General features: G+C 44.0%; 1 protein-coding gene across 4 annotated transcripts in view; it reads left to right on the forward strand.

Moving 5' to 3' along the window:
• The window catches only part of dop1b (DOP1 leucine zipper like protein B), a 168,609-nt gene that overhangs the window by 83,141 nt on the left and 71,257 nt on the right, over positions 1 to 14,211 (forward strand). For all 4 annotated transcript variants that reach the window (XM_086007130.1, XM_086007132.1, XM_086007129.1 and 1 more), the window contains exons 3-6: positions 1,159 to 1,340; positions 1,697 to 1,867; positions 8,555 to 8,744; positions 9,780 to 9,878. In XM_086007130.1, the coding sequence (XP_085863256.1) occupies positions 1,159 to 1,340; positions 1,697 to 1,867; positions 8,555 to 8,744; positions 9,780 to 9,878 (642 nt within the window). The remainder of the gene's footprint in view (positions 1 to 1,158; positions 1,341 to 1,696; positions 1,868 to 8,554; positions 8,745 to 9,779; positions 9,879 to 14,211) is intronic.

The raw sequence follows: 14,211 nt of genomic DNA on the forward strand, positions 1-14,211 counted from the left end.
AGCAGGCTGTGCCTGGCTGTAATTCACACTCTGCCGTGTGAGAAAAGCAAGAAATTTCAGCTGATCACAAATTAGAAACTCTGCATCTTTATTTCACAGTTTCCAAAACATCCAGAGTTAAAATGGAAATGACTTCCCTTGCCAAAAGTGAGTGTGGATTTGCTTACAGCCCTTTTCATAGCTAATAATGCTTCCTAAAAAGCAGTGGTCGTAACACTCGCACCAGAGGACACCACTGTTCATATCCGACCATTCCAAAAAATTCTTAACAACTATTCTCTTATTCTGACCAATTTTTAAAAAATTTGTTTATGGGATATGGGCGTCGCTGACAAGGCCAGCATTTATTGCCCATCCCTAATTGCCCTTGAGAAGGTGGTGGTGAGCTGCTTTCTTGAACCGCTGCAGTCCGTGTGGTGAAGGTACTCCCACAGTGCTGTTAGGGAGGGAGTTCTAGGATTTTGACCCAGCGACGATGAAGGAACGGCGATATACTTCCAAGTCAGGATGGTGTGTGACTTGGAGGGGATCTTGGAGGCGGTGGTGTTCCCATGCGCCTGCTGCCCTTGTCCTTCTAGGTGGTAGAGGTCGCAGGTTTGGGAGGTGCTGCCGAAGAATCCTTGGCGAGTTACTGCAGTGCATCTTGTAGATGGTACACACTGCAGCCATGGTACGCCGGTGGTGGAGGGAGTGAATGTTTAAGGTGATGGATGGGGTGCCAATCAAGCGGGCTGCTTTGTCCTGGATGGTGTCGAGCTTCTTGAGTGTTGTTGGAGCTGCACTCATCCAGGCAAGTGGAGAGTATTCCATCACACTCCTGACTTGGGCCTTGTAGATGTTGGAAAAACTTGCTGTCCGTGCTGTGCCCCACACCCTTTAATTAAATTTGCGTTCAATTTTATCAACATGCCTCCTCTTTATAATTTCTGTACCATTTGCTTGGGCGGCGGGGGAGGAGAGGAAGAAATGAATTAATACCTAGCCTTGCCTTCTCCCTGCTGTCCTTTGCCCAAGTGATATTTTAGCTACTGAAGGCATGCTGTTTGGGGAAATTTGAGATGTTAACCTGTACTTTGAATTTGTGAGCTGAGAATTTGCTACCTTTCTTAAATTTTCAAAATGTTGCTGTTAATATTCAATCAACTTCTGTATCTGCAGGCGCTCCAGAGCAATCTGAAATACTCCCTCCTACCAAAGCGTCTGACCATTGGCAAAAGACTTGCGCAGTGCTTGCATCCGGCACTTCCCATTGGTGTTCACCTGAAGGCACTGGAAACTTACGAAATCATATTTAAGATAATCGGAACCAAATGGCTGGCCAAGGACTTGTTCTTTTACAGGTGCAGCAGATTTTCTTTTCTCCAATTCATGATCAGTTTTTGAGCTAATTGTTGGAAGTGCTTATTTGGTATTGAGATAAATTTTAACACTAATGCAGCCTGCAGATTTGTAGCAATAGAAATTTTATTTAGATTTGATTGGACAGGCATCATGATTGTAAACAAAATTACTGGCATCTTATTAAGGAAACGCTGTGGACAGTGGAGCACTGTAAATGGGGAGTGTATGTTGCACCCAAGGACCTATATCCACTTCAAAAGCATGTACTCCCTCTCTGCATTTACTCTTTGTCGTGCACAGTGATGCATAGCTCAGCCAAGTTTAACAAGATTTTTTTTTTGCCTCTCTCTTGTAGCTCGGGCCTGTTTCCCTTGCTGGGCAATGCAGCGATGTCTGTGAAGCCAGTGCTGCTTGGGCTGTACGAGAAATACTACCTCCCTCTACACAAATCCTTAAATCCCAGCCTGCAGGCGTTCATCACGGGACTGCTCCCAGGGCTGGAGGAGGGATCCGAGGTTTATGAGAGGTGAGGTGAATTACTGCTGTTTGAATGTGATAGTTATTTCATCCATTTCTTGCTGCTTTAAGCTCTTTGGAAACTGATGTGTTGTATTTCAACTTTATGGGTTCAGTTCAGAAAAGAATTGGGTTGCGGTGCAGGGCTTTAAAGGAGCTGCATTTCATCGAATTATTAAATCAGTTAATGACTAGCTATAGAAATCCTGGTTGGACTAGCGCTTTAATAATAAAATTGAAGTCCTCTGGACTTAGATTCAGATTCAGCCCAAACTGATGAGAAACATCTCCTCTGACAGCTGTAAGAGTCTTGTGCGAAATAAGTGCCCTTTGTAAAATTAGTTTGAGCAACCTTGGCCCAATTCCCAGTCAGCATCGGTGCACAGCGCAAGACCACCCCTAACCTAGCCGCCTCAGTCAGACGAAATGGAAGAATGTTACACTAATCCAATGGGGAGAACTCTTTGGAGGATGTGGACTGAGGCACATCATTGGGTTGAGTAGAGGGGTTTTACGGGGAAGTTTCTCATCAGTCTGGGCTGGATCTGAATCCAAGTCCAGAGGGCTTAATTTTTATTATTAAAGCATTAGTCCAACCAGGATTTGCAACATTTGATCTAGGAATGCCTGAAGCTGAAATTACAAAGGGGATTCTGCTGCTAGAACATGCTAACTGTGAGCATTCCAATAATTCCTTTGTTCCCGGGCCACAAAATTTACTTCAATATCTTGCCTTAATTTATCATGTGCCAATCATCAGAGTTTAGTTTGAGAGAATATTTGGCACTTTGTCGTGAAATCATTATATTCCTTACACATGATGTGGAGATGCTGGTGTTGGACTGGGGTGGACAAATGTAAGAAGTCTCACAACACCAGGTTATAGTCCAACAACTTTATTTGAAATCACAAGCTTTCGGAGCGCTGCTCCTTCGTCAGGTGAAGTGAAGAGTTGCATATAGGCACAGCATATATAGTCAGAGAATACTGCCAGATGATTACAGGTAATCTTTCTAACTGCCCTTTATCACACCTCGGCAGAGAAATAATCACAGCAATCAAAGGCGTGAATGGTGTCCAAACAGGTCAGTCAGGAAAACATTACATCAAAGAACAATGAGGTGGGGTCACAAGGGGTCAAATGTTGCAGATGCTGGGGTCTGTATGAAAAACAAAAAACAAACAAAAAACTTTTTTTGCTGGCAATCACAGCAGGTCCGGCCGCATCTGTGTAGAGAGAACAAGGCTTGTTCGCTCTACACGGATGCGGCCGGACCTGCTGTGATTTCCAGCAAAAAAATAGTTTTTTGTTTTTCATACAGACCCTAGCATCTGCAACATTTGACCCCTTGTGACGCCACCTCATTGTTCTTTGATGTAATGTTTTCCTGACTGACCTGTTTGGACACCATTCACGCCTTTGATTGCTGTGATTATCTCTCTGCCGAGGTGTGATAAAGGGCAGTTAGAAAGATTACCTGTAATCATCTGGCAGTACTCTCTGTCTATATATGCTGTGCCTATATGCAACTCTTCACTTCACCTGACGAAGGAGCAGCGCTCCGAAAGCTTGTGATTTCGGATAAAGCTGTTGGACTATAACCTGGTGTTGTGTGACTTCCTACATTCCTTACACATGACATTCTTGTGATAGATAGTGTACATCTTCCTCCTCCAGTGTATCTCTTCAAATTAAAATGAAACTGGCCTCTTGTTCTCTCCTCCTATATTTGCCATGCAAGAGACCAGTCGGAAATTTGGCTGATGGCAGTTAGATTAGGAAAGAAGTCTTTGATGAAATACAGTTCCACAGCTGCAGGCAGCTTGCTGATGCTGTTTCTATGTAGGGTACCATTCAATATTTAATCATATTAGGTAGAATTAAAATAATCCACACAACACTTCTCATGCATTTTCTTATACAGCTGAAAAAATCCACATTTCTCCAGTCTTTCCTGATAACTCGGATCTCTAAACACCAAATAAAAATTAAAAGAAATCATTCGTTCAATTAAGATTGGAAACTCGGTGTCTGATGCTCCCTTGCTCCTTGTTATAGAAATTGCTGGTGTCTCCAGCCCAGAGAGGTTAGGGGTCTGCTGTTCCGCCTTACGATTTATTGAAGTTTGAGAAACTGGGATTTAAGAAATATCTAGGGTCAACTAAAGTAGATTACTACTGCTTACAGCAACAACTTATATATTTATATAGCACCTTTAATGTAATAAAACGCCCGAGGGGGCTTAAGATTAGGTCTCGTGAGAGCTGGCATCTGTCAAGTGTTACAATAATTCGAAGTAAAGCAGTTTAGTGCTGTGCATTCTTCATATGAACATAAGAAATAGGAGCAGGAGTAGGCCATTTGGCACCTCGAGCCCGCTCCACCATTCAGTAAGATCGTGACTGATCTTCGAACACAACTCCACTTTCCCGCCCGATCCCCGGATTCTTCTGGAGTCCAAAAATCTATCCATCTTGGCGACTCTGCATCCCCAGCCCTTTGGGTTGGAGAATTCCAAAGATTCACAACCCTCTGAGTGAAGAAATTCCTCCTCATCTCAGTCTTAAATGGCCGACCCCTTATCCTGAGACTATGCCCCCTAGTATAGATTCTCTAGCCAGGGGAAACAACCTCTCAGCATCTACCCTGTCAATCCCTTCAGAATCATGTATGTTATATGTTTCAATGAGATCAGCGCTGGAGTAGTAACTTATTTGGGACTTGCAATCATGGTGTAATCCCAGCACTGATGAATGCACAGCACTAAATTACTTTATTTAGAATTTCCAACCCTGATAGACTTGTATGAGTAATCTGTAATGTTCCTGAGTTTGAAGCCGACATCAGGCCGTTCAGTAAATGCATTAACATTTGCAGACTCTGCCGAATGTCATGTGACCGAACCTCCAGGAATGGGTCCAACCCTATCTGGGAAGGACACAATGTACAAAGCCAAGAAGCATTTAAATTCCCAACAGATTTTAATTTATTATCTCAAATAGTAAAATCCAGCTCTGTTGTTGGCTCAGTGGTTGAATGTGCTGTATTGTGTGGTGTTGTACCACAAAAGACTGGACGCCTCATTTTCAGTTCCTGCTTTGTGCTGAGTTAACTGACCTCAGTTAGGGTAGAACTAGGGATGCTGCAGTTAGCCACATTGCCCCCAGGCTCGGGAAGGGAGGAAAAGAAATCCGACCGGGTTATTAATTCTGATTGCAACTCCGAACCCTGCGGAAAAGTGCTTTTGTGAGAATTTCAAGTACAGTGGAATAAGTTGCCAATCTCGCTTGGAGGTGAAGAATGGCCATTTTGGTGAGGTGACGAAGGATTTGACTGTCTGTGGAACCGCAGCGCGAGTCGTCAGACCCTACTATTGGGAGAGAATAGGCGGAATGATCGCAAATTTTGTAAAAGGATGTTGATTTCGGCGCTGACACGAATGGGCATTGTGGTTAGTGCTGGTTATAATCAGGAGAACAAACTCTTGCGATATACAGTCGATCTGAAGGCCAATATTTTATGCAAATAAATCCTTTAGATGTGTTGGTGTTCCATTAAGCAGGTAATGTTGAGTAATTGGAAAATCGTGAATTCATCCGCAGGTCCTGTCAAAAGGACATGTATTCTACAGAATTGTCTCAACGCTAAAGTATTGTTATAACGGGTGACACCCAGGCACTGCTTTTTACCAGGTGATAGGCATTATAATTGCTGCTTTGGGTTTTGTGTAGATCTCCCCCTCTTCTGTGATGGCAATTGTCTCTGAAATGATGTCGTGAAAGGGGAGAAGTGGTGTCCACAGCCCAATATCCCTCTTAATGAAGTTGTAATTGGGTGCAAATATACAGATAACTTGCTAATATTTAGGACAATGTCAAGGTTTAGGTGACTAAATTCATCTAGGCTGCATTTTGTAGCCAATAATATCAGGTTTTATTCGACATACAGGTATAACTGAAGATACTCACTCTGGAAACTCTTAACATTTGTCTTCCCTTCACCCAGGTGCAGAACAAATCTTGCGCTGCGCATCCAGTGTTTCCCTAGCAATGACGCTGCCACTTATGACTCAGTGACCTAAATAAAAATACTTGGGCCGCGATTTTGCTGACCTCGGCGGGTCTGGGGCGGGTGCCGTCGGTGACAGGTCATGACCCCGCTGCTGGCTACATCCTGCTGTCCGAAATGAATTTCCCTTGATGGGGTTTGTTAAGCCCGCCCAGCACGTTTCCCAGCCAATTAGAGGAAGCAGGTCTGGTGACACCATTTGATGACGCGACACCATTTGCTGGCGCGACACCATTTGCTGGCGCGACACCATTTGCTGGCGCGACACCATTTGCTGACGCGACACCATTTGCTGACGCGACACCATTTGGTTTCCTTACAGGGACCATGTGCTAATTTATTTTGACATTTGTGCTGTCAGTATTCCACAGCATTGAGGTGCTGCAAACACTGACCAGCACTGCACAAAGGCACAGGCCTGCACCCAGGCTTTCCCATGACTCCCTCCATGTGCACATGGAGGGAGTCACAGCACGCAGGGAGGTTCTCTTCCCTTCCCATGGGCGGAAGAGACCTCTCCAGGAGATCAACACAGCCTGGTTGCACATTGCACAGGAGGACACAAGCAGGGATGTGGTCAGGAGGACCTGGGTGCAGTACCACAAATGTTTCAATGATCTCAGTAGATCACGAAACGTTAGTACAAAGCCACACTCAACCTCACCCTGCTGTGCCCCTCATCACATCCCCATCACTCTGCCTTCCCTACCCTACTCTTGCACATCCTTACTCTCACCAACTTACCTTGCAGCTTCACCCATCCCTCTCTATCTATATTATCACATCCCCATCTCACTAACCACCCCTCACACTCGCCTTCAACCTAGTGCAGTCATATGAACTAACAACACACAAGGGTAGCCGCTTGGGTGTTTTATGCAATGTTCATGTAAAGTTTCTGTTAGTGGTGCCAAACATTTTGTTTTCAACACTGTGTTGTTGGACAGATTTGTGTGCACCTTTGGAAGTGGCTTAGTGAGTTGCAGGGAATGGTGCGACATCACGGTAACCCCCCCCCCCCCGCAATGGTGATGAGTGTGGAAGGAATGGCTTGGGCATTGTAGGGATGCTTTATGGTGTTGGTGTGGGGTGGTGCCAACCTGGCGCATTATGTGGCAGCCAGGGTGTACAGTGTCAAGTGAAGTAAATCTGGCCATGGTGAGGACATCCTGGGCAGCAATGTGGTCAGGTCTCTGTCCTGTGCAGCATCAGTTGATTGCGGAGAAGTTGATTGGTGTTGCTGGTGTTGAGACTGATCGTGGTGGGATTCTAAGTGTATAAAGGGCACCCATGCTGATGGAGTAGATGGAAGGTGAAGTAGAGATGACAGAAGCGATCTGTTAATGGTGAGAGAGGCAATGAGGTCAGATTGGATGGAGACTTGTGTAAAGACTTGCAGCATGGTGAATCTGTTGTGGAAATGCAGTGAGGAACAGCATGTGGCTGAGGGAAGATATCTCTAAGGTGGGAGCTTTTACTTCACATTTGAAGCTGTCAACTCAACAGTTGATTCAATGGCCACTGAACTCCTGCCTCAGCTTGACGGACGTGGTCCAGTGGGCAAGTTGTCAAATGCAAAAGGTAAGCTGAAAATCATTCTTAAGTGGCTCAAAACAAGCCACTAACTACCTGGATTGGGTCGCCTGTTGGGTCTGCTCAGCGCTGACAGACCCGACATTGGGAAAGGTGCGTGGAAGTGAGTTGACAGCGGGTTCCTGACCCGCTGTCAAAAATATCAACATTTCCCACCCGACCTGCCACCAATCACACCCGCTGACCACCCAGAAAATTCAGGCCTTGGTTTCTGCACTGACATCTGAGATGCTAGTCGTGCAATCAGCTACTTCTCCCCCCACAGCTCTGAGAACATTGTTATCTGCTGATGATCCTTTTTAGTCCTCTGAAAATGCACTTTTCTTTCATTCCTATTTTAAGCTTTTAAAACAACTTTTGTTTGTACCCATCGTGTGTAAACAGAGAATTTCTTTGGTTTGATAATTATTGAATAAGCAAGAGAGTTCTGAACAAGCACCTTGTGTTTTTTTGCAAGAATGACGAATTCCTCTGTGATTCACCATCCAAAGCAATGTTGAGGTCCTAGAGTTATTTTTCTCTCGTTACCCTGGCTTTTGGTGTTAATTGGGGGCAGTCGCAGGACGAAAGTGTGAAGAAAATGTCCTGCTGACTGAACACTGAACACTGGAGGTCTGCCTGTCCTGGCTTTGGGTGGAGATTCGTTCAGGTGGCTGGATTCACTGCTTTCCCAGTCAACTCGCCAGTTGTATTGAGGCCTGACCGTGAAAATTGAGGGGACTTCCTGCTGACACCATGAGACAGGCACATGTAGAAAAGATGCTGGAAACTAAAATAACCCCCCACCCCCTTAAAATATACAAAGCAAAACCAGAAAAAGTAGCGGGGGTTTTAACAAAAGCTGCTTCGTGGATTACTGCTTTAGCCCATTCATAGCATTCAACTGGCAAAGAAGTCGCTCAAGCTTTGTGTTTTACAAGATCCGAACCTCTTGTTTGGATCACTGCCGTGAAATCTACACGGTGTTGGCATTTTAATTTGTGTTGAAATCAAACGTTTTAAGCTGCTTTTTTTTTCTTTGTTTATTAAATGAAGAACGGACATCTTGCTGCAGAAGCTGATTCTGGTGGTGGGCCAGGAGGTATTCTATGGAGCTCTGTGGGGCAGTGTCCTGGTCAGTCCTTCCATACGCCTCCCCGCTTCGCTCTTTGTTGTCAACCACATTAATAGGTCTGTGCACGGAAAAGAGCAGAAGTATATGTTTGGCACAGACCCCCGTCTTGCGGTAAGTCTATTAATGTAATCCAACCCTGGTTTGTTTCTATATTTTGTTTTTGTTCCTTTTTTGTTTCTTTTGGCCATGCTATCCTCGGCAGGTGGGGGAAGGAGTGGACTCCAACGGAAGTTCTTTGCTAGAATTGGCAGCAAGTTTTTATATTGGAGGAGTTTAGGAAGTCCGCTGACCTCGGCTCGTGCAGCAGTGCAAACACTGCAATTCATCTCCGAAATGAATGGACTGAGAATCAGGCAGGTTCTGTAAAGCTTGCGTGACAGTGAAGACAAAAGTCTACCCCAGTGAGATTGGGCCTTCTCTAAAACTCAATTCCTGGAGGTCACAGGCCCTTGTTATAGCAATGCCTGTAATTTAACACTAAATTAACTGTCTCTGACAGTAAAGCCATGAGATTGGCTGCTGTGGGGAAATGGAAGGATTTCACATTGGTGCAGCAGTGTGCCTTTGAGGTTAGGGCTCAGAGGGGCGTTGTTGGAGCAGAGTGCATCTTCTTTGCATCTGGCCTGTGCAGTACCTAGCCTGGGTACTTCATAACAATGGTCAAAAATGTCTCTCTTTGATGAGTACAAAAAAAAATTACTTAAATATAAGTTTGAAAGAAATGAACCAAAGAGGTTTTGCAGGTGTTCAATATCGGTGGTGTACAACTAAACAGGATTGTCTTAATTTTTCTCAACCTCAATACAGTCACTAAAAAGTGGTGGGGTGGGGAATTGGGGTCCAGAATGTTGTGTACACCTTTTTTAAATCTTGGTGGGGGGAGGAAGGGGTGGGGTGTGCACACATGACCCTGTTGATACGAACGTAGAAACACACAAAAATGGAGGGCAGGAAAAGACCAGCTGGTCCATCAAGCCTACCCCATGCTCCCAATGGCTGCTGCATCATGACTAGACACTTGCTACGCCCTAGCACCCATCTAGTCTCCTGGGAGAGGCAAAATAAAACAGGGCCAATAAGTGGCGGGGGGGGGAAATCGGACTCTCAGGTGATCGATAATTCATTGACATTTATTTTGTTTTCTAGGTGACTGGGCTGTGTGCCTCGGTGCAGGATTCTAATGTTCTTGTGCAACGGAACACTTTAGAAATTCTATTTTACTTTTTCCCTCTCTGCACGTGCCTGGTATGTATTTAGCATATCTTTTTTTAAATCTGCTAAAAACTCATTGCAATGGCTGTTTGACTCTCTAGAATTATTGGAAAGAAAACAAAGCAGATTAACTTGGGGGGAGAACAGCAAGTCACAGCAAATGTGATTGGCAACTGTATGTGTGACATTTTCAAGCTTAACGTATTGCATCACCCTTGACTGTTACTCTCAGTAGCTGAATGGTAAATGGTTGGTAGCATTGGTGCATAAGTTGCACTTTGGGGCTGGTCGCTTATAAAAGAAATGCCCTGCATTAAAGTGTGAGTTATGCACCATATTGGACAAGTGCTGCCGCAGTGATAGGTTGACAGAGTTGTATAGAACGCTGTCCTTTCACCTCTGAAACCTGGATTTCAATCCAGCTCAGATTTGTGCCGAAGAGTTTGATGTCAACCGTGCCAAATGACCAAGATGACCAGTAGATTCATGGAGCTTCCTGGAGTGTAGGCACTGGGCCGTATTTTCCGACCCTTACGGGTGTGTACGCGCCCCTAAGGGCCTCGCAAGCTCCGGGTTTAGGCATGCGCTAAAACCCGTAACTTGCAATCTGTCAAGAATTTTCTTGGCAGATGATCCGCATCCCCGGTGGAAAAAGGCATCCGCGGGCGGCAAGTTGGGCAGTGATTGCCCATGAAATTCTTTTGTCTGGTAAAAGCGGGCGTAAGGCCTGCTTTTCCCAGTGTAAGAGTTTTAAAAAAACAAAAATAAAATTTTATCAATAATTTATACCTGTGAAACAAGATAGATGAGATGACCGCACAAATAGAAATAAATTGCTATCATCTGATGGCCATTGCAGAGACGTGGTTGCAAGGTGACCAAGGCTGGGAACTGAACATTCTGGGGTATTTGACATTTCGGAAGGATAGACAGAAAGGAAAAGGAGGTGGGGTAGCTCTATTAATAAAGGATGAGAGCAGTGCAGTGGTGAAAAATGATATTGGCTCAGAAGATCAAGATGTAGAATCAGTTTGGGTGGAGATAAGAAATAGTAAGGGAAAGAAGTCACTGGTGGGAGTAGTCTGTAGGCCTCCTAACAGTAGCTACACTGTAGGACAGAGTATAAAGCAAGAAATAATCAGGGCTTGTAAGAAAGGTACTGCGATAATCATGGGCGATTTTAATCTTCATGCCAATTTGATTTGTCCAATTTATAAGGGTAGTCTTGAGGACGAGTTCATAGAATGTATTCGGGATGGTTTCTTAGAACAATACATTGTGGAACCAACCAGGGAGAAGGCTATTTTAGATCTGGTGATGTGCAATGAGACAGGATTAATTAATGATCTCATAGTAAAGGACTCTCTAGGGAAGAGTGATCATAGCATGATAGAATTTCAAATTCAGTTTGAGGGTGAGAAACTTGGGTCTGAAACTAGTGTCCTAAACTTAAATAAAGGCAATTACAAAGGTATGAAGACAGAGTTGGCTAAAGTGGACTGGGAAAATAGATTAAAGGGAAAGATGGTAGATAAGCAGTGACAGACATTTGAGGAGATATTTCATAACTCTCGGTAAAGGTTTATTCCAGTGAGAAAGAAAGACTCTGAGAAGGATGAACCATCCGTGGCTAACTAAGGAAGTTAAGGATGGTATCAAATTGAAAGAAAAGGCGTACAATGAAGATTAGTGGTAGGCCAGAGGATTGGGAAATTTTTAGAAACCAGCTAAGGATGACTAAAAAAAAAATAGAGGGAGACGATAGATTATGAAAGAAAACTAGCAAAAAATATAAAACAGACAGTAAGAGCTTCTACAGCTGTATAAAAAGGAAGAGAGTAGCTAAAGTAAACGTTGGTCCCTTAGAGGATGAGACTTGGGAATTAATAATGGGAAACAGGGAAATGGCAGAGACTTTGAACAAATATTTTGTACCGGTCTTCACGGTAGAAGACACGAAAAGCATCCCAATAATAATTGATAAGCAAGGGGCTATAGGGAGGTAGGAACTTAAAACAATGACTATCACTAGAGAAAAAGTACTAGGCAAACTAATGGGACTAAAGGCTGACAAATCCCCTGGACCTGATGGCCTACATCTTAAAAGAAGTGGCTGAAGAGATAGTGGATGCATTGGTTGTAATCTACCAAAATCCCCTGGATTCTGCAGAGGTCCCAGCAAATTGGAAAACTGCAAATGTAACGCCCATATTCAAGCAAGGGGGGAGGCAGAAAACAGGAAACTATAGGCCAGTTAACCTAACATCTGTCATTGGGAAAATGCTGGAATCCATTATTAAGGAGGTAATAGCAGGACATTTAGAAAATCATAATACAATCAAGCAGAGTCAACATGGTTTTATGAAAGGGAAATCGTGTTTGACAAATTTACTAGAATTCTTTGAGGATGTAACGAGCAGGGTGGATAAAGGGGAACCAGTAGATGTAGTGTATTTGGATTTCCAGAAGGCATTCGATAAGGTGCTACATAAAAGGTTACTGCACAAGATGAGAGCTCATGGGTTTGGGGGTAATATATTCGCATGGATATATTAATGACTTGGATGAAGGGACCGAGTGTACTGTAGTCAAATTTGCTGCTGATAAAGATAGGTGGGAAAGCAAGTTGTGAGGAGGATACAGAGAGTCTGTAAAAGGATATAGATAGGTTAGGTGAGTGGGCAAAAATTTGGCATATGGAGTATAATGTGGGAAAATGTGAGGTTATCCACTCTGGTAGAAAGAATAAAAAAGCAAATTATTATTTAAATGGAGAGAGACTACAAAATGCTGCAGTACAGAGGGATCTGGGGGTCCTCGTACATGAAACACAAAAAGTTAGCATGCAGGTACAGCAAATAATTAGGAAGGCAAATGGAATGTTGGCCTTTATTGCAAGGGGGGGTGGAGTATAAAAGTAGAGAAGTCTTGCTACAACTGTACAGGGCACTGGTGAGACCACACCTAGAGTACTGCGTGGAGTTTTGGTCTCCTTATTTAAGGAAGGATATACTTGCATTGGAGGCAGTTCAGAGAAGGTTCACTAGGTTAATTCCTGAGGTGAAGGGGTTGTCTTATGAAGAAAGGTTGTGCAGGTTGGGCCTATACTCATTGGAGTTTAGAAGAATGAGAGGTGATCTTATTGAAACATAAAAGATACTGAGGGGGCTCGACTGGGTAGATGCAGAGAGGATGTTTCCCCTCGTGGGGGAATCTAGAACTAGGGGGCATAGTTTCAGGATAAGGGGGGATGAGGAGGAATTTCTTCTGAGGGTCATGAATCTTTGGAATTCTCTACCCCAGAGAGCTGTGGAGGCTGAGTCATTGAATATATTCAAGGTGGAGATGGACATATATGTGACCTACAGGGGAGTTGAAGGTTATGGGAATTGGGCGGGAAAGTGGAGTTGAGGCCAAGATCAGATCAGCCATGATCTTATTGAATGGCGGGGCAGGCTCGAGGGGCCGAATGGCCTACTCCTGCTCCTATTTCTTACGTTCTTTAACTGTTCCCATTGGTGGAAAGGTCAAAAACCAGAGGACACAGATTTAAGGTGATTGGCAGAAGAACCAAAGGCGACATGAGGAAAACCTTTGTTACGCAGCGAGTGGTTAGGATCTGGAATGCACTGCCTGAAAGGGTGGTGGAGGCAGACTCAATCGTGGCTTTCAAAAGGGAATTGGATAAATACCTGAAGGAAAACATTTTGCAGGGCTACGGGGAAAGGCCGGGGGGCGTGGGACTAGCTGAGGTGCTCTTGCAGAGAACCGGCACGGGCTCGATGGGCTAAATGGCCTCCTTCTGTGCTGTAACCATTCTATGATTCTAAATAAGGTAAGTTTATTTTTAGCCCCTTTAAAACATGTAAATTTATTTTTCAAAAACTTAAATTTTTGTTTTAAATATTAAATGCCATTTTAATTAATTTTAAATATGCAATTTTTTTTATTTATTTGAAGTGTACGTGTATTTTTTGGGGTATTCCCATTCATGCTTATGGAGTTTCTGTACATACGGAATCTCCATAAGCATGAATGGGGATTACCTTCTGTCATTGGTTGGGCTGCACCCCTGGGGTACCTGGGGAGTCCCAGGAGCGCGAGTCTCCGTGGATCCCGAGGCAGAAGGTTAAATTCGTAGATTTTTTTGCCAGTTGGAGGCATTCGCCCGCAGGAAGCCCCCGACCGCAAATTCAGGCCCATTGTTTTCTTACATAGCCCAGTGGCATTGACATAAACCAAGTAGCACATTGTGTTGCCTGTTTATTTTAGTTTCAAACCTTTTTATTTTGAATGTTCATCAGACATTTGTGACTGGATGTGATTTGTTGCAGTAAATACAGTGAAGGAGGATTCACTCTGCTGC

The sequence above is a fragment of the Somniosus microcephalus genome, chromosome 14 (assembly GCF_052327205.1).
Source record: "Somniosus microcephalus isolate GS21.2 chromosome 14, FLI_Smic_1.0, whole genome shotgun sequence".
Classification (NCBI taxonomy): Eukaryota; Metazoa; Chordata; class Chondrichthyes; order Squaliformes; family Somniosidae; genus Somniosus; species Somniosus microcephalus.